General features: G+C 38.7%; 1 protein-coding gene across 1 annotated transcript in view; it reads left to right on the top strand.

The window, feature by feature from the left end:
* Positions 1-21,256, top strand: part of IL1RAPL2 (interleukin 1 receptor accessory protein like 2) — a gene marked incomplete at its 3' end in the record, with an annotated part of 1,526,880 nt that overhangs the window by 1,488,631 nt on the left and 16,993 nt on the right. Inside the window, exons 10-11 of the mRNA XM_084870467.1 lie at positions 2,495-2,640; positions 14,496-14,639. Of these exons, the coding sequence (XP_084726593.1) occupies positions 2,495-2,640; positions 14,496-14,639 (290 nt within the window). The remainder of the gene's footprint in view (positions 1-2,494; positions 2,641-14,495; positions 14,640-21,256) is intronic.

Raw genomic sequence — 21,256 nt, 5'->3', positions numbered from 1 at the left:
TTGCCAATGTTGTCTCCGATAAGGGTTAATCTCCAACATTTACAAGGAACTCATACAATTTAACAAAAGGGAGATAAACAATCCACTAAAAAAAATGGGCAAAGGACCTAAATAGACACTTTTGAAAAGAAGACATTCAGAAAGCCAAGAGGCATATGAAAACTTGCTCAAAATCACTAATCATCTGAAAGATGCAAATCAAAACAACAATGAGATACCATCTCACACCTGTCAGAACAGCTATCATCAACAAATGACAAGTATTGGAGAGGATGAGGAGAAAAAGGAACTCCTCTTCGCTGCTGGTGGGAATTCAGACTGGTGTAACCACTATGGAGAACAGTATGGTGTTTCTTCAAAAAATTAAAAAAAAATCGAACTCCCATTTGACACAGTAATACCACTTCTAGGAATATATCCTAAGAAAACAGTACCACCCATATGCACACCTTTGTTTATAGGAGCACAATTTACAATAGCTAAGATTTGGAAACAGCCTAAATGCCCATTAGTAGATGAATGGATTAGAAAAGTGTACATCTACATAATGGAATACTATGCTGCTGTAAAAAAAAAAAAAAACAAAAAAAACAAAAAAAAAGAATTCTTACCATTTGCAATAGCATGGATGGATCTGGAGAGCATTTGGCTAAGCGAAATAAGCCAGTCAGTGAAAGATAAACATCACATGATCTCACTTATTTATGGATAATAAAGGACATTACAAACTGTTGAACAAAAATAGAGGCAAAGAAGCATTGAACAGACTGTGAAACTACAGCGGGAAGGTAGTGGAGGAATGGAAGGTAAGAGGTCAACTGAAGGACTTGTATGCATGCATATAAGCATAACCAAGGAACCGAAGACACTGGGGGCAGGAGGACGAGGGCAAGTGCTGGGGGGTAGGGGAGGCCAGGGGGAGGTCAGTGAAGAAAAAAGAAAAAAAAGAGAGAGACATATGTACTTACATTTGTAATACTTTAAACAATATAATTTTTAAAAATTTTAAAATAAAAAATAAGTAAATAATGATGTGTAAAATTAGTGTGCCACTAAATCAATGATTTTGTAAAGATTCAGCTTGAGGTTGTAAATGGAAAATTTGAACTTAGAACCCAGTTTTCTCTGAGCACAGTTGTCTTTTCCAACTTTATGCTAAATGCGAATAAATCAGAGGATTCTTGCCTGCATTCATTAGCAGGTGTCCAAAACATAAAAGTGAATTACTTCCATGCTCAAATTTTACCTTTTGTAAATACATGTATTTAACAACTTCACCTCAGAAATTAACAGCAGGATTGACACCATTAACTAAACTCACATTTTGCTTTCTTTAATCAAAAGCAGCATGGGATAGAAAAGAAATGTAGCAGAGTACCCACTTTCACTTTACTCAGTAGACAGTTGGCTTTTGTGTAGAAAATACTTTTCTAAAGAAACGGGCACACTCCACAGGAAAGGTTCATTGAAAGTCAGCTCTTCTGAGAAGAACACCTGTTCCTGGTCATTCAAGGCTTTTGCAACTTCACTTGAGAAAGCAAAAAGCAAGACTATGAGAAAATATAACATGAGATAGTGTTTCTCCTGTGAGGGAGGGAAAGAGAAAGGAAAAGGGAGAGCAACATCTGAAGAAAGCAGGGCCCTGGTTGGGGGCTAGTGCCACTTGGAGATAAGGTTTAGGGCATGTACCTGCATTGAACAAAAAGGCAGGAAAAATTTACAGAACAGGCTTTTCAATTACATTTTGTGATAGAATGCCACTAACATCCTCAATTTACTTATTACAAGGCAACTATTTTCAAGGCTCCTTTCTTTCTCCCCTCAGGCTCTGTTGTCAAAACTCAAAATGTCCAACACAAACCATACACTCCTATAGAATTTTTTCCCTAATGCCGTAGAGCAAAAATGCAATTTGTGTGTGTGTGTGTGTGTGTGTGTGTGTGTGTGTGTGTGTGTGTTCTAAAATGATTTTTAGAGAGAGAGGAAGGGAGACGGAGAGAGAAAACATCCATACCAGAGAGTTATATCAATCAGCTGCCTCCTGCACCCCTCCCTCCCCACCATGGATCAGGCTCACACCCAGACATGTGCCATGACAGGCACATCTAATCAACAACCCCAGATAAACCGATGACACCAAACCAACTGAGCCACTTTGACCAATTTGTTTTTATAAGCTCAGCTTAAAATACAAACCCAATGTTTCTTCTTTTTTTGCCACACAAAATCATCCTGGCTTCATTTATCAAAGCCTAGTAGCATGTTAGTATTTCTTTGTGACAAGTGGAATTCCTCACTTCTTTCCTTCCGCATCTGATCTTCACATGAAGAAACAATTTTTGTGTTTTCTTGTTAAAGGTTCCAAGATATACCTAGTCAGGACTCTATGCCCATTGGATAACCTGTGTAAGCTTTGTAAGCATTTGCAGTTTTCTTATACCTGCTCTCTTCCCAAATCAAACCAACTTAATCAATAATATTGTCTTTATTTCAGGCTACTCAAAGAGCATCTTGGAGAAAAAGAAGTTGAGTTGGCACTCATCTTTGATTCAGTGGTGGAGGCTGACCTGGCAAATTATACCTGCCATGTGGAAAACCGAAATGGACGGAAACATGCCAGCGTTCTGCTGCGTAAAAAGGGTATTTAGTTTTACAATTATTACTATGGTTTATTTACCTATAAAATAACTATTGTAGTTAGATTTGTTTCCTGGTCTTATGTTATCATTTAGTATAAACTTCTATTAAACATTTTATCTTTTTAAGGAAAAATCTCTCTCTTGCTGTATATATTAACATTAAATAACTATGATCTATATGATTATAAAGTGGATAAATGAAATGAAATATTATTATATGTTAAATCCAGTAAGACAAAATGTATCCTGGTTATAAATGTTACTTAAAATGTAATAGCAATTGTCATTCAAAATTAAATCTATATTTCATCAAGTTGTGAAATTCTAGATACTTTATTATTGGATGGGAAACGAAGTCACTCTCTATTCCCTGACTAAAATATAAATAAAAATAATGAATAGCATCATATAATACTTTTACAATTGTTATAAAGATGATTATCCACTATATTTAATGATATGACCTAATGTTAAGAGGGCTTTAGCAGGTGCATATATTTTTAAACAATTTGGTATTTATGGACATCCCTCTCTACAGCTGATTCCAGATGGGGTGGAAATTGTATTAATAAGCAAAGAAAATAAACTGTAAATTTATAGATAAACTAGGGGCCCGGCACACGAAATTCCCTCAGCCCAGCCTGCCCCCTCTCACATAATGGGAGCCCTCAAGGGATGTCCTAAGGATGACTTAAGCCTGTTTCCCATTGGGAGCAGACCTAAACCGCAGTCTGGCCTCCCTTTGCTTGAGGCGACCAGCTGATCAGGGGAAAGTGCCAGTCCCATTACCCTGCTGCTGCAACCACTGCCAGTCACTGCAGCTGCCAAGGTATTTTCATCAATGCAGACTCAAGTCCCTTCACCATGAAAAAATGATAACATTCTTTAAGCATTTTCAAGATTCGTCTTTCATAGGATATGGCATTTCTTACTTTATTTTTCTTTCTATCCTCACCTGAGGATATGTTTCCATTAATATTTTCCCCTTCCCTCTGATCCCAAGGTCAGCCCCTTCCCAAGCCTAAAGCCTCTGCCCTAGACTTTAGGCTTGGGAAAGGGTCTTCTCTGCACCTCTGATCTTGGCTTGGCCCCTTCCTAAGCCTAAAACCTCTGCTCCAGGCTTCAGGCTTGGAAAGGGGTTCCCCCCAGGACCTCCTCAAGCCAAAAGCCTCCACCCCAGGCTTTAGATTTGGGAAGGGATTTCTCCCGGCACATCTGATCCTAGGCTTGGACCCTTCCCAAGCCTGAAGCCTCTGCCTGATGGCCAGCTGTGAGTGACCTGGATGCTGAGGAGGTTCCTGGTACCCAGGTATGGATGCAAATTAACCGCCATCTTTGTTGAGTTAATTTGCATACTCTGATTGGCGGTGGGTGTGGGGAAGGTATGGCCACTTGACATGTTTCTCTATTATTAGGTAAGATGAGATGAAGGCAGACATAGAAACAACAACCCCAGCATCTGGAGCAGTTTTTGAGATTGGCTCTTACCCTGCCGCAACTCTTGATTACTACAAAAGGCTAAATAGATTCTATATATCTGCATCTGACAAAGGGTTTGTCAATGTAACTAAACAAATGTTCTCAATCAGTGTTCTTGTTTGGGCTGTAAAGCAATAGAACAGATTCAATCTGCAAGATCACTATTTGTACCTCCTTGCCAAGATGGAATTTTTATTTTCCAGCCAGCTCTAATACTTGACTTTGACCTGAAGCTCTAGAAGTAGGGAAATGTCATTATTCTGAAATAATGTTCTTATCTTTCCAATACCATTTCTTACTCTATTGGAATTGGTTCCATCTTAAAATAATAGAACATTTAAGTATAAAGGAGTCTAATATGGACAATGAAATCAGAAGGCCCTGATTGATGACATCCTAGTTCAGCCATTCATTCAACTACTTGGTTCAGTAGGACTAACTTGTCTGATTAGGCAGCCTGAATCTTTGTTTACTCATCTGCAAAATAGGGGTGATAGTATCTAAGTTGTAGATTTACTTTGAGATTAACATTATAATGACATGGTGTGAAATATACCATGTTCAAACAGGGGCAACTTTTATACAGAATTTGGATAAATTCCTCTATGCAGTTTGACAACCACTTAATCCACCTACATGAAGGGTAAACTTTGATCATATGTACATACCTTGTGGCAAGAATCATTTTGTTCCTGTCCATCTCAGTTTTATTTTAGCCTGAGAGTTCCTCTAAGCCAGGGTCTGATACACTTTTGTATCCTCAGCACAACTTAGGGTAGTAACTAATAGAAACGCAGAACCTATTCGGGTTAATGGATGAAAAAAGTTCTCTTTTATTATTAAAGTTCATGTAGCAAGCATTGTGTCAAACTCTGGAGAATAGAGCTCTGAATAAGAGAGATCCCCAAGTCTGAGTGTGCAGAGAAAGACAAACATTAAAACTATGCATGAAAGATATATAATTTATAATTAAAAGCTTGCTATGAGGAAAAATAATGGTGCTCCTTTCATTTAGTCAGTAGAAATAGAAATAGGTGTATTTTAAGTTATAAAATGAAACAATTTCTTTTTAATAAGAAAGGCCATCACTAGTAACCCTTAAATTTTCTAATAATCTGACATTAGAAACCAAAGCATAATGTAAAACTGCCACATCTAATGGCTTCTCTAAGGAAACGTGTCTAAATCATGAATACCCCTGAATACTATTAATTCTCATCTTCCTGATCTCTAAATACTAGAGTTCCCTAGGATTTAGGTACCGTGTTCTCATTTACTTTATTTTATATTAAATTTACTGGGGTGATATTGGTTAATAAAAGTATATGTCTCATCATACAATTCTATAATACATAATCTGTATATTGTGTTGTGTATTCACCACCACCCCATCACTATTTATCCCCTCTTTACCCCCTTCTACCTCCCACCACCCCCATTTCTCTCTGGTAATCACCATACTTATGTCTGTGTCTGAGATTTTTTTTCTTTATTCAATCCCTCCACTTTTCCACCAGTCCCCCAAACTTCTTCTCTTCTGACAGCTGTCAGTCTATTCTCTATATATGAGTTTGTTTATATTTTGTTAGTTAGTTTATTTTGTTCATTAGATTTCACATATGAGTGAAATCACATGGTACTTGTTTTTCTCTGACTGGCTTATTTCACATAGCATAATAATCTCCAGATCCATCCATGCCTTTGCAAAGAGTAAGATTTCTTCTTTGTATGGTCAAGTAGTATTCCATTGTATAAATGTACCACAACTCTTTTATCCACTCATCTACTGATGGACACTTGGGTTACTTCTAAATCTTGGCAATTGTACATATTGCTGCAATGAACATAATTTCAAATCATTGTTTCAGGTTTCATTGAATATATTCCCAGAAATTGAATCACAGGGTCATAAGACAGTTTGTCGACTTCACTCCATACTGCTTTCCACAGTGACTATAATATGCATTTCCACCAACAGTGCACCTGGTTTTCCCTTTCCTCACATCCTAGCCAACACTTGTTGTTTATTGATTTATTCATGACTAGTGGCCGGGTGCACGGATTCATGCACTAGTGGGGTCCCTTGGCCTGGCCTGTGGGGATTGGGCTGAAACAGCTCTTTGACATCTCTGAGGAGTCCCAGATTTCAAGACAGCACAGGCAAGTCCAAGGGACCCCACTGGTGCATGATAGGGGCTGGAGAGGGTCTGCAGGAGGGCTCCAGGCCTTGTCCGGCCCATCTCACCCAGTCCCAATTGACTGGACCCCAGCAGCAAGCTAACCTATAGGTTGGAGTGTCTGCCCCCTTGTGGTCATGCACATCATAGCAACCAGTCAAACAGTCAGAGGGACAATTAGCATATTAGGCTTATATATATATATATATATATATATATATATATATATATATATAATCATTCTGGCTGGTATAAAGTGATATATCATTGTGGTTTTAATTTGCATTTATCTAATGATTATGGACATTGATCATCTTATCATATGTCTATTGGCCACCTGTATATCCTCTTTGTAGAAGTGTCTATTCAGGAACTATTCCCATTTTTAAATTGTATTGTTTTGGGTTTTGGTGTTGAGTTTTGTAAGTTCTTTATAAACTTTGGATATTAACCCCTCATCAGATATATCATTGGTGAATATGTGCTCCCATTCAGTGGGGTTGTTCTTTCATTTTGTTCATAGTTTAGATTATTTCATGCCATCTCCATCTCAATGTTTTTAAAAATCATTTATTGTTTGACAACTCACACACTTATATCTCTTGCCTAAACTTCCTGCCTAAACTCCAAAGTTGTATACCTAACTACTTATTCAATAACTATTAAAAATATAATTGACATAGCATTGGTGTTCAGTAGTAGTGAATAGATGTTATGCAACTTTAAAAAAATCTCCACTAGTAGACATATCTACTTTCACTTGTTTGAAATAGGACTCCTGATTTCTCCTCCCTATAAACCTAGTCCACCTGCTTTCTTCTCCATAGCCATCAACATCCTTCCAGTTGTTCAGTCATCCTTAACTTTTTTTGCTCTACTCAAATGCTATATCTGGTCCACAAGCAAGTTTCATGGATCTACTTTTAAAATACACTGACCTCAATCATTTTCTTTACCTTGCCTGCTACCACTCTGGTTTGAGCCACCAGCATCAATTGCCTAACTCACCACAATAGCCGAAGTGATCTCAGTACTTCCCCCAACTTTATATACAGTCTATTATCAGAACAGTCAGAATGATCCTTTTATATGTAAGTCAGATCATATTTTCTCTCTAATCAGAACCCTCCAATTACAGGTGCCTCACTATTATACTTAGAGTAAAACCCCAAATCATTGCCATGGCCTAAAAGGCATAGCACAATCTGTTGTAATTTCTGATCTCATTGTCACCTCAATCTGCTTCAAACAAAATATGCACTAGTCACTTTTCAATTTCTCATGCCAACAAAGCACAATCCCAGCTCATGGTCTATGCACTTAGTATTTACTCTGCCTGAGACATCCTTCCTTAAGCCATTTGCATGACTCATTCCCCCTTTTCATACCAGTCTCTCCTTAAATATTACCTGGCCACCCTATATAAAATAATTTTACATATCATTCTATTTTTAAAAAAATTGGTCTTATTGAAGTAAAATCCTTTCTAATACAGAGGCAATTTGCAAATTGACCCTCACACCATCGCACAAGATGGCCACCCCATGTGGTCAAAGATGGCCGCCACTGGATGATCAGCAGGGGAGGGCAGTTAGAGTAAGGTGACCAGATCATCCCACTTTTGGTGGGACAGTCCCGATTTTCAACAATTTTTCCCACATCCCACGATGTTTTAAAAAAGTCCCAATTTTTGGAAAGAAGAATCTTTCCAAAAATCGGGACTTTTTTAAAATGCCGCAGGACTTGGGAAAAATTGTTGGAAATCGGGACTGTCCCACCAAAAGTGGGACAATCTGGTCACCTTAAGTTAGAGGCAACCAGGCTGGCAGTGGAAGGCAGTTAGGGGTGACCAGGCCAGCAGGGCAAGGCAGTGTGTGGGGACCAGGCCTACAGAGGAGGGCAGTTGGGGGCAACTGGGCTGGCGTGGGAGGGAAGTTGGGGGCAATCAGTCCAGTGGGGGGCATTTAAGCATCGATCAGACTGGTAGGGGAGTGGTTAGGGGGTCATCAGTCAGGCTGGCAGGCAAACGCTTAGAGCCAGCAGTCCCAGTTTGTAAGAGGAATGTCCAATTGCCAGTTTACGGCGGAGCCCTGTCAGTTAGACACCCCCCAAGACATCCCAGATTGGAGAGGATACAAGCTGAGCTTAGGTACATTCCCCCCCCCCCCCCCCCCCGCCCAGTGCATGAATTTTGTGCATTGGGCCTCTAGTTAACATATAAAATTGTAAGGTACTTAAAGTATACAATGTAATAACTTGATATACATATACATGTGACATGATTTCTCCCATTGAGGTAATTAACACATCCATCACTCACATATTTACATTTTTGTAACCACATTTATTTTCTAGACTCTGAGCAAATTTTAATTATACTATATAGTGTTATAAACTATTGTCATTATGTTATACATTAGACCCCCATACCTTATTCATCTTATGAAAGTGTGTATCCTGCCGAAACTGGTTTGGCTCAATGGATAGAGCGTTGGCTTGGGGACTGAAGGGTCCCGGGTTTGATTCTGGTCAAGGGCATGTACCTTGGTTGCGGGCATATCCCCAGTAGGGGGCGTGCAAGAGGCAGCTGATCGATGACTCTCTCTCATCGATGTTTCTAACTCTCTGTACAAAATCAATAAAATAAATAAATAAATAACTTTCTTTAAAAAAACAAACAAAGAAAGTGTGTATCCTTTTGCCAATCTTTGCCTTCCCGACCACAGGGCTCCTGACAACCACTTTTCTGCAGTTTGTTTATATGACTTCAACATTATTTTAGATTCCACATATAAGTGCTATTATGCAGTATAGTATTTATATTTTTCTTCCTTGTTTCATTTAGCATAATAGCCTCCAGGCTACTCCATGTTATAGCAAATGACAGAATTTCCTTCTTTCTTAAGACTCAACAATATTTCATTATCCTATCTAATAAAGGGGGAATATGCAAATTGACCATCATTCCATCACAAAAATGGTGGCACCCATAGCCACAAGATGGTGGTGCCCAGTCCCCTCAGCCTTTCGAGAACCCCCCCAGTCCTTTCAGCTCCATCAGGGGGGTGGCAGGCACATGGTCCAGCTGCTCCTTGCGCCTGCCACCATAATCCCACAGTCCTTTCAGCCCAGCCAGGCGGGGGTTGCAGCATGTGCACAGTGTGGCCAGACATTCCCTCAGCCTCCAAGCCACCCAGGCCACCCCAGGGTGCAGGCAAGCCTCGTATGGCAGCTGTCCAGCCAATGCCCGAAGCACAGTCAAGCCTAGGATGTCAGCCACCCAAGGCTCAGGTAACCAGGGCTGGCCAAGGCCTGTGCTTCCAGCAGTGGCAGCAGCAGAGATGTGATGGGGGCATCACCTTCCCCTGAACACGAGGTCACCTCCTGTCCCTGAGGGTTCCCAGACTATGAGAGGGGGCAGGCTGGGCTGAGGGAAATGCCCCCTTCCAGTGCATGAATCTTCATGCACTGGGCCTCTAGAACCATGGTCACCAAACTGTGGCTTGTGAGCCACATATGACTCTTTGGCCCCTTGAATGTGGTTCTTGCACAACATACCATAGCCTGGGTATTTTGAAGAAGTGGTATTAGAAGAAGTTCAAGTTTAAAAAAATTGGATCTCAAAAGAAATTTCAATTGTTGTACTGTTGATATTTGGCTCTGTTGACTAATGAGTTTGCTGACCACTGCTCTAGTATATATACACTGAGTGGCCAGATTATTATGATCTTTGAATGTATAATATTCTGGCCACTCAGTGTATATCCTATATAATAAAAAGCTAATATCCAAATTGTCCCCTCAAACAAAAGTTCAACCAGCAGGCAGGCCAGCCAACCATCCATGTCCCCTCCCCCTGGCCAGGATGGCCAGACCCCACCCATGCCTGAATTCATGCACCAAGCCTCTAATCCTTTAACACACACACACACACACACACACACACACACACACACAAACACACACACACTGAGTGGCCAGATTAGTATACATTCAGAGGTCATAATAGTCTGGCCACTCAATGTATATATCTCCTATATAATAAAAGGGTAATATGCAAATAGACTGAACAGCAGAATGACTGGTTGCTATGACACACACTAACCACCAAGGGGAAGATGCTCAATGCAGGAACTATCTCCTAGTTGTCAGTGTGCTCCCATAAGGGAAGTGCAGCTCAGCCAGAAGCGGGACTCATGGCTGGCCAGCATAGCAGTGGTGGTGGGAGCCTCTCCCACCTCCGTGGAAGCTCTAAGGATGTCTAAATGTTGGCTTAGGTCTGCTCCCATGAGGAACAGGCCTAAGCCATCAGTCAGATATCACCCCAGGGCTCCCTGTCTGCAAGACAGTGAAGGCCAGGTTGAGGGAACCCCCTGAGTGAATGGATATAGAAGCCTGATACATGAAACTTTCTTGATCTACTCATTTGTTGAGGGACTGATCATCATGCTTTCTTTTTTCTTTTAGTTCTATTTATTATGTTCATTACTTATTTGGTGTCACATTATTTGTTTGCTTCTTGTTTTCCTCCACCACTAGAATGTAAACTCCATGAAAACATGGACTTGCTCTGCTTTATTTACTGCTATATAACTACTCATAGAACATAGTAAGTACTCAGAAGTATTTGTTAGTTAAAAATTATCTTCCTAGAGGACCAGTACAATAAGGTTGTGGATGAATAACAGGGATTGGTAAAAAGAGTATTTGTGATATTGTCTTGATTAGTGTTTGCTCTAGGTTATCTAAATGTGTGTTCTGATTCCAAATACATTTATTTCCAGATTGGAGATTGAAAATTAAAGACTTCAGGGACTAAGCAAATATTTAAACTTTTAAAAAATGAGGGATGGATAGTATAAATAACAAAATTCAGGTCACAGAATATATTTCTTGCTTTAAAGAGGCACCTTCTATTCTTTTATATAAGAGTATTGTCATGCTTGCTGGAATGTGAACACAGCGATATGAGAATTTCAAAGTTTTTAAGTGAAGTAAAAGACTGAATATAAAATCATTTTTTAATATTTGTCTTTACCTTTCTGAAACATTATATAAGTCAAAAAACTTATTTTTTACTCACAGTATACCAGTTTTCACTCTGATCTAGGTAGCAGTTAAAAATTTTCACTATGCTTTGTAGAAAGATAAAATTAATCATCCCTTACGCAATTTACCTTTTGGACTCACTACAATGCGGTGGAGCTCCAGAAAACACACACACACACACACACACACACACACACACACACACACAAACACAAACAAAAAAACACCATGGCTATGCACCAACATAAATATTTTTGTTTTCAGAGATGAAGGGAGAGGAAGAGAGAGATAGAAATATAGATGATAAGAGAGAATCATTGATCAGCTACCTCCTACATGGTCCACACCAGATCTGGAGCCCACAACCTAGGCATGTGCTCTGACCAGGAATAGAACTATGACCTTCTGGGTTATATGTCGATGCTCAACCACTGAGCCATGCAAGCTGGCATCCAACATTTTATTTATTTATTTATTTATTTATTTATTTATTTATTTATTTTTAATTTCAGAGAAGTTAACCAAAATACTCTCTTCATTTCATTTTATTTTATGTTATTTTATTGTTTAAAGTATTACATATACTAGTGTATGTATCTCCTTTTTTTCCTCATTGACCTTCCCCCTCCTCTCCTACCCCCTGTCACTTGCCCTCATCCCCCCCAGTGTCTTGTGTCCATTGGTTATGCTTATATGCATGCATACAAGTCTTTTGGTTGATCTCTTTTCCCCCTTCCCCAACACTCCCCAGCCTTCCCGCTTCAATTTGGCAGTCTGTTCCTTGCTTTACTGCCTCTGTATCTATCTTTTTGTTCATCAGGTTATAATGTTCTTTATTTTCCATGAGTGAGATCATGTGGTATTTTTCTTTCATTGCCTGGCTTATTTCACTTAACATAATGCTCTCCAGATCCATCCATGCTGCTGTAAATAGTAAGAATTCATTATTTTTTATAGCAGTGTAGTATTCTATTGTGTAGATGTACCATAGTTTTCTAATCCATTCATCTGCTGAAGGGCATTTAGGCTCTTTCCAAATCTTAGCTATGGTGAATTGTGCTGCTGTGAATATAGGGGTGCATATATCCTTTCATATAGGTGTTTCTAGTTTCTTGGGATATATTCCTAGAAGTGGGATCACTGGGTCAAACTTTAAATCAGACAAAGATCTTGCTGGTCTTGTAAAACCTCAGATTTTTCTTAGGAGATGAACACAGGGTTTCTAACATCATAGCCTAGCCCCAGTGGCTGCAGCTTTTCCACCTGGAATATGAATATGGCTTGTTTCACAGAGCAATAACTTCCTGATGAGCTATGAGTCAAGTATAAAAAATATCCTAAGTGATCACTATGAAGAAGAAGCATTTGATTAATCCTTTCATAAACTGAAAAGGCCTTTCCTAAAATAAAAACTGAAGTCTAATATATCCAGTTAACAAGGTCAGGCTTTCTCTAACAAGAGGTTTTACATATGCATCTTCTACCTGTACTATCACTTCATCACTCTCTGATAAACGTTTTGACAATAAGTACAGCTAACATTTCAGTAGTTGAAAAATGTGTAACCTATAATTATGCATTACTTATATTGTATATTATATGTTTGTTTTTTTCTTCTGAATCTTAAATGTTTATTATTATGACTAATTTTTCTCTTTTAAAAAATTCTTTATTGTTTAAAGTATTACATATGTTTCCCTTTTCCTCCATTGACCCCTCCCTGACACACACACACACACACACACACACACACACACACACACACACATTCGCCTTCCCTCTGAGTGAGGTTGGATGGTGTGTTTGATGCTTTTAATTTATCTTAAATAATAAGCCTTTATATAAACAAGGGACATTCCCAGGGGAAGGTTGATGAAATGGTTGTCAATAAACCTTAAAAAGTGGCAGTCAGTCATGGTCATAAATTTTATTTTGAAAGTTTCCCAGAATTGATCCATCCAGGGAGCCTGATTGATGCCAGTCAATCAAACACTTAAGCAACTGATGTATATACTAAAATGCCACTTCCTTTTCCAGTTTCTAGTTATATGGTAAAACTGAATGAGTAATAAAAGAGTCACTTGGTAATTATGTAATTAGATTAAGAGGTAATATTTTAGTAATTTTATTTATAGTATGTTGAGACCAATGAATGTCCCTATCTCACAGTAGAAAATATGTATGTAGTCTGGTGTCTTTGAACTTCAAGATTTCTTCTCTGGACATTGCTGAATTCACATTCTGAATTCTCATGTGATTTCCCATTTCTTTTAATTCCATGATATTATACCCTCTTTTATGATATATCCTATATTTCTTAATATCAGGAAGTAAGTCACAGGTAAATCATTTTCCCTGAGCCTGATATACATCATGTGTCCTTACATTACAGGTTGATTTAATTGTTGGAACTCCAAGAGGTCCAGGGTGCCCCACTGGAGCAGCCTGACGCTGCTATCAGGTAGCCTGGTGTTAGATGATACACCAAGTGATTAACCTGGATATTTCATTTTCACTCTCTTTTAGTCTCTCTGGGCATATTATATCACATATATATTATAGCCACTTATTCAAATAAGTAGGGAAAAAGGATAAGCTAATTCCCTCTGCTAACCATCTATTGGATTGTGTTCTACTAGGGTTAAGTTAAACAGTTAAATCCTGCAAGTTTGTTAAATTTTATTTGATTCTGTGAATAATTTTATGGTGCTGTTCTATAGGAGAATAGGGTCAGTGGCTTGAAAAGTACTAGATTTTAATCTTTCTAAGCCAGTAATAGAATTTAACAGAAAAGACAAAATCTTGGCCCTGGACCCAGAAAAAAAGGCAGCTCTAACAGTTTCCTGAAACACAACTGAATCAAAAATACATATATGTGAGATTCACCCATGTTCAAAGCAAATTTGGAGTGAGTATTCCTTTGCATATAGACTTATCACTTTCAAGAGTAAACTTACTCCAATATTTAGAGGAGAGTAAAATTTACCAATATTTGATTTACACAAACATATTAAAATCAAAGTTATTGCATTAAACAAGTCTTCTGGAAAGAGAAAAAGAGTGTGCTGTATATTTTACAGACCATATTTAAGACATGATCTCAAGCATTACTGATTTAATTACCTTTTCCTGTTTATTATGTTTCTTCCAGATTTAATCTACAAAATTGAGCTTGCAGGAGGTGTAGGAGCAATTTTCCTTCTCTTTGTATTGTCTGTGATCATCTACAAATGCTACAATGTTGAACTGATGCTCTTTTACAGACAGCATTTTGGAGATGATGAAACTACTGATGGTAAGCTGTTTCCTATGGTTCAAGTGCAATTAAAAGGCCTGAAGGTGTGCCCAGTCAGTGTTGCTCAGTGGTTGAGCATAGACCCATGCACCAGATCACTGGTTCCATTCCAGGTCAGTCATGCCTGGGTTGCTAGCTCTCTTTCTCTCTGAAATCAATAAAACGATATTAAAAAACAAACATAACTTATATACCTTGGTCTCAGAGCAGATTTTATGAATTTGAACTAAAAGGCAAGGGAAGAAAGAAATTATTAGGTTAAGGGAAATAAGCCAATCAGAAAAAGACAAGTATCACATGACCTCACTTATACATGGAATCTAATGAACAAAATAACTGACAAGCAAAATAGGTACAGAGGCATGGATACATGGGGCAGACTGACAGATCTCAGAACGAAGGGATGGCGGGGGTGGGGGGGAGAAAGAGATAAGGAAAGGAATTATATGGATACATGCAAAGCCCAAGGACACAGACAATAGCGTGGTGGAGGCCTGGTGTGCGGCTGAGGCTTCATGATGGGGGGCAAGGGTAGGTGGAAATGGGGGACAACTGTAATACAGTCAACAATAAAACTAAATTTTAAAAAGGCAAAAATAAATGAGTGGGACTATATCAAACTAAGAGGCTTCTGCACAGCAAAATGAATTGAGAACAGCCGAAACCGGTTTGGCTCAATGGATAGAGCGTGGGCTTGGGGACTGAAAGGTCCAGAGTTTGATTCTGGTCAAGGGCATGTACCTTGGTTGCGAGCATATCCCCAGTAGGGGATGTGCAAGAGGCAGCTGATCGATGACCCTCTCTCATCGTTGTTTCTAACTCTCTATCTCTCTCCCTTCCTCTCTGTACAAAATTAAAAAAAAAAAAAAGAAAAGAAATTGAGAACAAAAAACAAAGAATGGATTCAGAGGTGTTTGCAAATAACAGATTCAACAATGGATTAATATTCAAAATATATAAAGAACTCTATATATCAATACCAAAAGAACAAACACTCTAGTTAAAAATTGACAGAGGAATTGAACAGACACTTCTTCCAAGAAGACATACAAATGGATATATGAAAAGATGCTCAACTTCACTAGTTATTAGGGGCATGCAAATCAAAACTACAAGATTCCTTTCATCACCATTTATCCTCCCTTTACCACCCCTCTTCTCCATTAATCACCGTTCTGTTGTCTGTATCTTTGATGTTGTTTGTTTTTGCTTAATACCTTCACCTTTTTCACCCAGTCCTACAACCCATCTCCCCTCTGATAACTGCCAGTTTGTTATATGAGTTTGTTCCTATTTTGTTAGCTTATTTGCTCCATTAGATTCCATACATCAGAACACACAATATAATATACAAGTGATGTATTTTAGAAATGTATTCCTGAAACTTAAATAATGTTATTAACCAATATCACCCCAATAAATTCAATTAAAAAAGAAGAAAATGAGATACTATTGCAGAAGGAATTAATGAGCCAGATTTCCCAGACAGGAGTGGGAATGAGGTTCTTCGGGTACTACTAAAATAAGATTTTTCAGAAGCCCACTTGAGAAGATGAGATGAGAACAAAAGGCTTTATTTGTGTGAACTTACATTTCTCAGGTTCCAAAGTCCACTGGCCCTAAAGCCAGTCCTAGAAAAGGTGCAGTTGAGATTACAGCAAATCTAGAAGCAAAGCCAGTGACCAGAGCTTCAATTCCATGTTTCAGTCAGGTGTGGTTCAGGATCCAGGTGTGATTGATGGGTTCTTACTCATATTATTGAATTTGTCTTCCATTCTTTTCAGCCACCTGATAACCATTTCTCTGAATTCTTTCTCTTATAAGTTGTTTACCTCTATGTAAAAAGGAAGTTTCGTTTACTTCCTTTTATGGTGATGTCTGCTTTTCTTTCATATGTGGGCTGTTTCTTTATGTCCCCATGGTCTCTCTTCTCTGTATGTCTGGTTATGTAGTTCTCTCCATTCTTATCCCAGGTGAAATCTGACCCTTCTGTGGAGGAGTGCAGAGCTCCCCCAAATCCTGGTGTTTGCACCAATTGGGGACCAGTGCTCTGGGCTTGCAGCTGTTCAGTGGCCACAGCCATAGATTTTTAGACTTCCAATAAGATCCACTCTCTCCTCCTTCAAGGTATATTTTCATATATATATATATATATATATATATATATATATATATATATATATATATATATATATAAAATTGATTTTTTACAGAGAGGAAGAGAGAGGGATAGAGAGTTAGAAACATCGATGAGAGTCATCGATCAGCTACCTCTTGCACACCCCCTACCGGGGATATGCCTGCAACCAAGGTACATGCCCTTGACCGGAATCGAACCCGGGACCTCTCAGTCCCCAAGCCAACGCTCTATCCATTGAGCCAAACCAGTTTCGGCGCCACCCCAGTTTTGTTTACATTTACATTTACACTTACATTTACATGAAATATCTTCTTTCATCCTTTTACTTTCAGTCTGTCTGTGTGTCTTTTGTTCTGAAGTGGACCTCTTAGAGGTATCCTATATATGGCTATTCTCTTATCCACTCAGCTATCCTATGTTTTTTTATTGGTGCATTTAAACCATTTGCATTTAAAATGATAATTAATTAATAAGTATGTTTTATTGCCATTTTATTCTTTATTACTATGTTTCTCTCCCCTACCTCCTCTTTATTCTTCTTAAGGAACACTCTTTAACATTTCTTGTAATACTGCTTTTGTGGTAATAAACTCTTAACTTTTTCTACTTCAGAAAACTCTATTTCTCCTTCAATTTTAAATGATACCCTTGCTGGTTTAATTAGTCTTGGTTTTAGTTCCTTACTTTTCATCACTTTGAATAATCTGTACCAATCTCTCTGGCCTGAAATGTTTCTGTTGATAAATCAGATGACAGGTTTTTTTGGAGCTTGCTTGCAGGTAACAAACTGTCTTTTTCTTGCTTCTTTAAAGATTATCTCTTTGTCTTTAAGCTTCAGCATTTTAGTTATAATGTGTCTTAGTGTTGACCTCTTTGAGTTCATCTTGTTTTAGACTCTCTGCACTTCCTGGACATTTGTATTTCCTTCACTGGCTTAGGGAAGTTTTCAGTCATCATTTCTTCAAATAGGTTCTCAAACCATTGCTCTCTCTTTTCCTATTTGTATACGTGTGATGCAGATGTTATTGTACTTCATGTTGTACCAAAAGTCCCTTAAACTACCCTATAATTAAAAATACTTTTTTGTTTCTTTTTGCTGCTCTGATTGGGTGTTTTATGCTTCCTTGTCTTCCAAATCACTGATTTGATCCTATCCTTTACATAACCTACTATTAATTTTAGTGAGTTCTTCATTCAGATATTGTATTCTTCCTTTCTGACTTTTTTTATGGTTTCTATTCCATTTTTCATATTTTTGATGTTCCCACTAAGTTCCTTGAGCATCCTTATAATAATTTTTTAAACTCTATATCTAGTAGATTGCTTGCTTCCATTTTATTTAGCTCTTGTTCTGGAGATTTTTCTTACTGTTTCATTTAGAACATTTTTCATTGTCTCTCCATTTTGGCTACTTCTTTGTATTTGTTTCTGTATATTAGGTGTGGTAGGATGGCCTTATGTGGTTATTGTTCTGTGGGACCCAGGGGTGTAGTCTTTTTGATCACTTGAGCTGGGATCTCCAAGAATGTCCTTTTTGTGGGTTATATGAGTCCTCTTGTTGCAATTGAACCTTGATTACTGTTGGCCCATTTATGCACAGTGTCATCCTTCCAGCAGGCTTACTTTGAGGATTCACCCCAACCATAATGTACAACCTGCTGTGCAGGTGCTAACTACACAAAGCCTCAACAGGTGTCTTGCCTGCTGAGATCTCCTTTTGGATGTGTCACTTGTGGAGCTAACTGGATCCTGCTATGATGTTTTCTGAAGCTCACCACTGTGTGTGTTCTTAGTAGGGCTTCTTGTGAGGGATTACGATGCAAGTAGCTGCCTGGCACTAGCCCTGCACAACCTCTTTAGAGCTACAAAGTGATCTGAAGTCTCTGGCTGTCTCTACTGGGTAAGAAGTACCAAGCTGAATAGCAAGGTGGGCTACCACTAGCACCAAGTCTGGTACGAGTCAGCAAAAGGATGAAGGCACTCTGATATTGGCCTCTGCCTGCCTTTGCTCCCAGACTGCTTGTTAGTTTCAGTCCCTGAAAGAGCCCCTGGTGGTACTAGAGGTAGGTTTTCAGTGAGTTACCAGATAGGTGCCCGTGGTGTTCACCAGACCGATACAAATTCAAACTTGGGTTTGAGGCCACTCAGCAAAAGTTCCAGGGTACACCAAGGCTAGCTTCCACCTACTAGGTGTCCTCAGACATTTGTTGTTGGTTAGGATCTTAGGGAGTCATCAGGTTGAAGGCAGCAGAGTTTATCAGGACCAAACTGACCGATATTTAGGCTGTGTGAAGGAAGGGCTCTACACTGGCCAAGTGCACCAGGGGAAAATATCCCCTTTCCTAGAGCCATACACTCAGTCTAGTTTTTAATTCTTCCCAGAATTTGTGGAGTAGTCCAGATTCACAAGGTGGGGCCACCTGCAGTCCGGACAGTTAGTGAGCTGAAAGTTTGGAAGGTAGGGCTAGTGGATCTCAGTGTGAGGGAGGCACTGGTTAAGTTCATGGGGAAAATGGGGAAATGATCCCCATCCCAGAAAGTACAACTCAGTCACTGACATCCTGTGTGTCTGTCCAGACCTGTACACCCTGGGCTCAGGCAGCTTCCTCCTCCGTGGTATATGAGCTTGCAGGGTGGGGATACATTGAGTCCAGAGAGTGGGGCTATTGCATTTTACCAGGTTAATGCTGTCAAGAAGGGAGTGCCCTACCCAAGAAAGACCGTGTCTGCTGTTTGGGACAGCCACTCCTGGTGGCTGTCTCTTCAGTTCTCTCCCCAGAGCCATAAACCCCAATCTCTCCTCATAGTACTTTAGTCTGTTCCACCCTCCTTCTGTCAGAGCCCAAGTTGAGTTGTTGCAAATGAGATTTTGTGCACTGACCCTTTAAAAAGGTAACTGGTTCTATAGTTTCTTATTACTCACTGGTGGACAAAATCCTTGTTTCCCTGATGGTTTTTACAGACAGATGTTATGTGGATGCCTCTTCATGGCTATGGTGCTCTGGGATGGGGCTCCATCCTTGAGTTGAGACCCCTCACTCCTCAGGGAGAGCCTTTACAGCTGAGCTATCCCTCCAAATTCTCAGTTTCTGCCTGTGGGAGCAGGACCAGGCCTTTTCATGTCTCTTCCCTTCCTATCAGTCTCAATGTGACTTCTTTAAATCCTTAGTTGTAAGACTTGTTCAAATAATTTGCTATTGTTTTTTCCCATAATTTAGTTATAATTCCAATTTTACCTCAAAATGCCTTTTTAAAAATGTCACAATTTTTATTTGTATTTCTATTTAAATATATAGATGAACTAATGAAAAAACACTAAGACTCCAATAAACAAATGGACAAAAGAACGTGAAGAGACATGACATGTCATAAAAAAATGATACAATAAAAATATGAAAAAAATGTTTCATTTCACTTGAAATTAAAATGCCTTATTTTTCATTAAATAAAATCTATATAACAAATTCACTTCTTTATAATTCATTTCATTTCAATTTAACAAACAATGATTGCTTTATTTGACCTTAAAGTTATTCAGTTGTTAAATATTTAAGTGTCTACTATGTAGCAGGCACTATGCATGATATATTTACTTATACTCTTCATCTGGATCAGCACTACACACACACACACACACACACACACACACACACACACACTCACATGCAGGCATTATAGCAATCACTAGGGTTATAATAATTAACAAAGTGACATAGTCTTGTCACTTTTGAATCTAAGGATTTAGCACTGTGTTTGGCATAGCACCAGAAGAACTGGATTGTACACTGGAATGGCTTCCTGATGGTGAACTGCATTAAAATGAGGTTTTAAAATAAGAATGGACAGGTTTGACAACAGGAAAATTCTTCCATAGACATTTTGGTTCCGTTCCTCATAATTTCTTTTTTCATTGGGAACTGCATACCCATGGTAACTGCTGTGTGAGCCCTCTTCTTTATAATGCTATGTCTGCATTGTGCTCCATTTTCTGGTTTCTTGGATGAGCTTAGTAAGCACAATTTAACACAGAAAAATGCTCATTAACCTTGCCTAGCAAAGTGGTGTTGCTGAATTGCTATTTAGTTTTAAAATAATTTTCAGGCCTTGCTGTTAATCTTATTTGCATCATGTTGATTTTGCTCTATCCATTTTGCTCTTCTTTGTGAGCAACAGCTGTGGTTATTCATAAGGTTTTCTTGGCTGTATACATAAATATGAAGTGCATTTTTTAAAACTGTGGCATCTGCATCACTGCTTGTTTGCTTGCTGTCTGGCATCCTAGAGCTTCTGGGGCATCTGACATGGTAGCTTTCAGAATCTCTTCCTGCTTTGTGCATCTATCATAAGTTCTTCACTTTTAGTTGAACTTAAAAGGAAATAACTGAAATTGGAAGCAACTATTTTCCAAAGAATAATGTGCTTCTATAATATTATGTAAAATTTATTATCCAGATATATTGGATATTAACATATGTCA

Source organism: Pipistrellus hanaki (genome assembly GCF_964339955.1).
Source record: "Pipistrellus hanaki genome assembly, chromosome: X".
Taxonomy (NCBI): Eukaryota; Metazoa; Chordata; class Mammalia; order Chiroptera; family Vespertilionidae; genus Pipistrellus; species Pipistrellus hanaki.
Note: the sequence above shows the minus strand (reverse complement) of the source record. Positions and strands in the feature narration are given on the sequence as shown.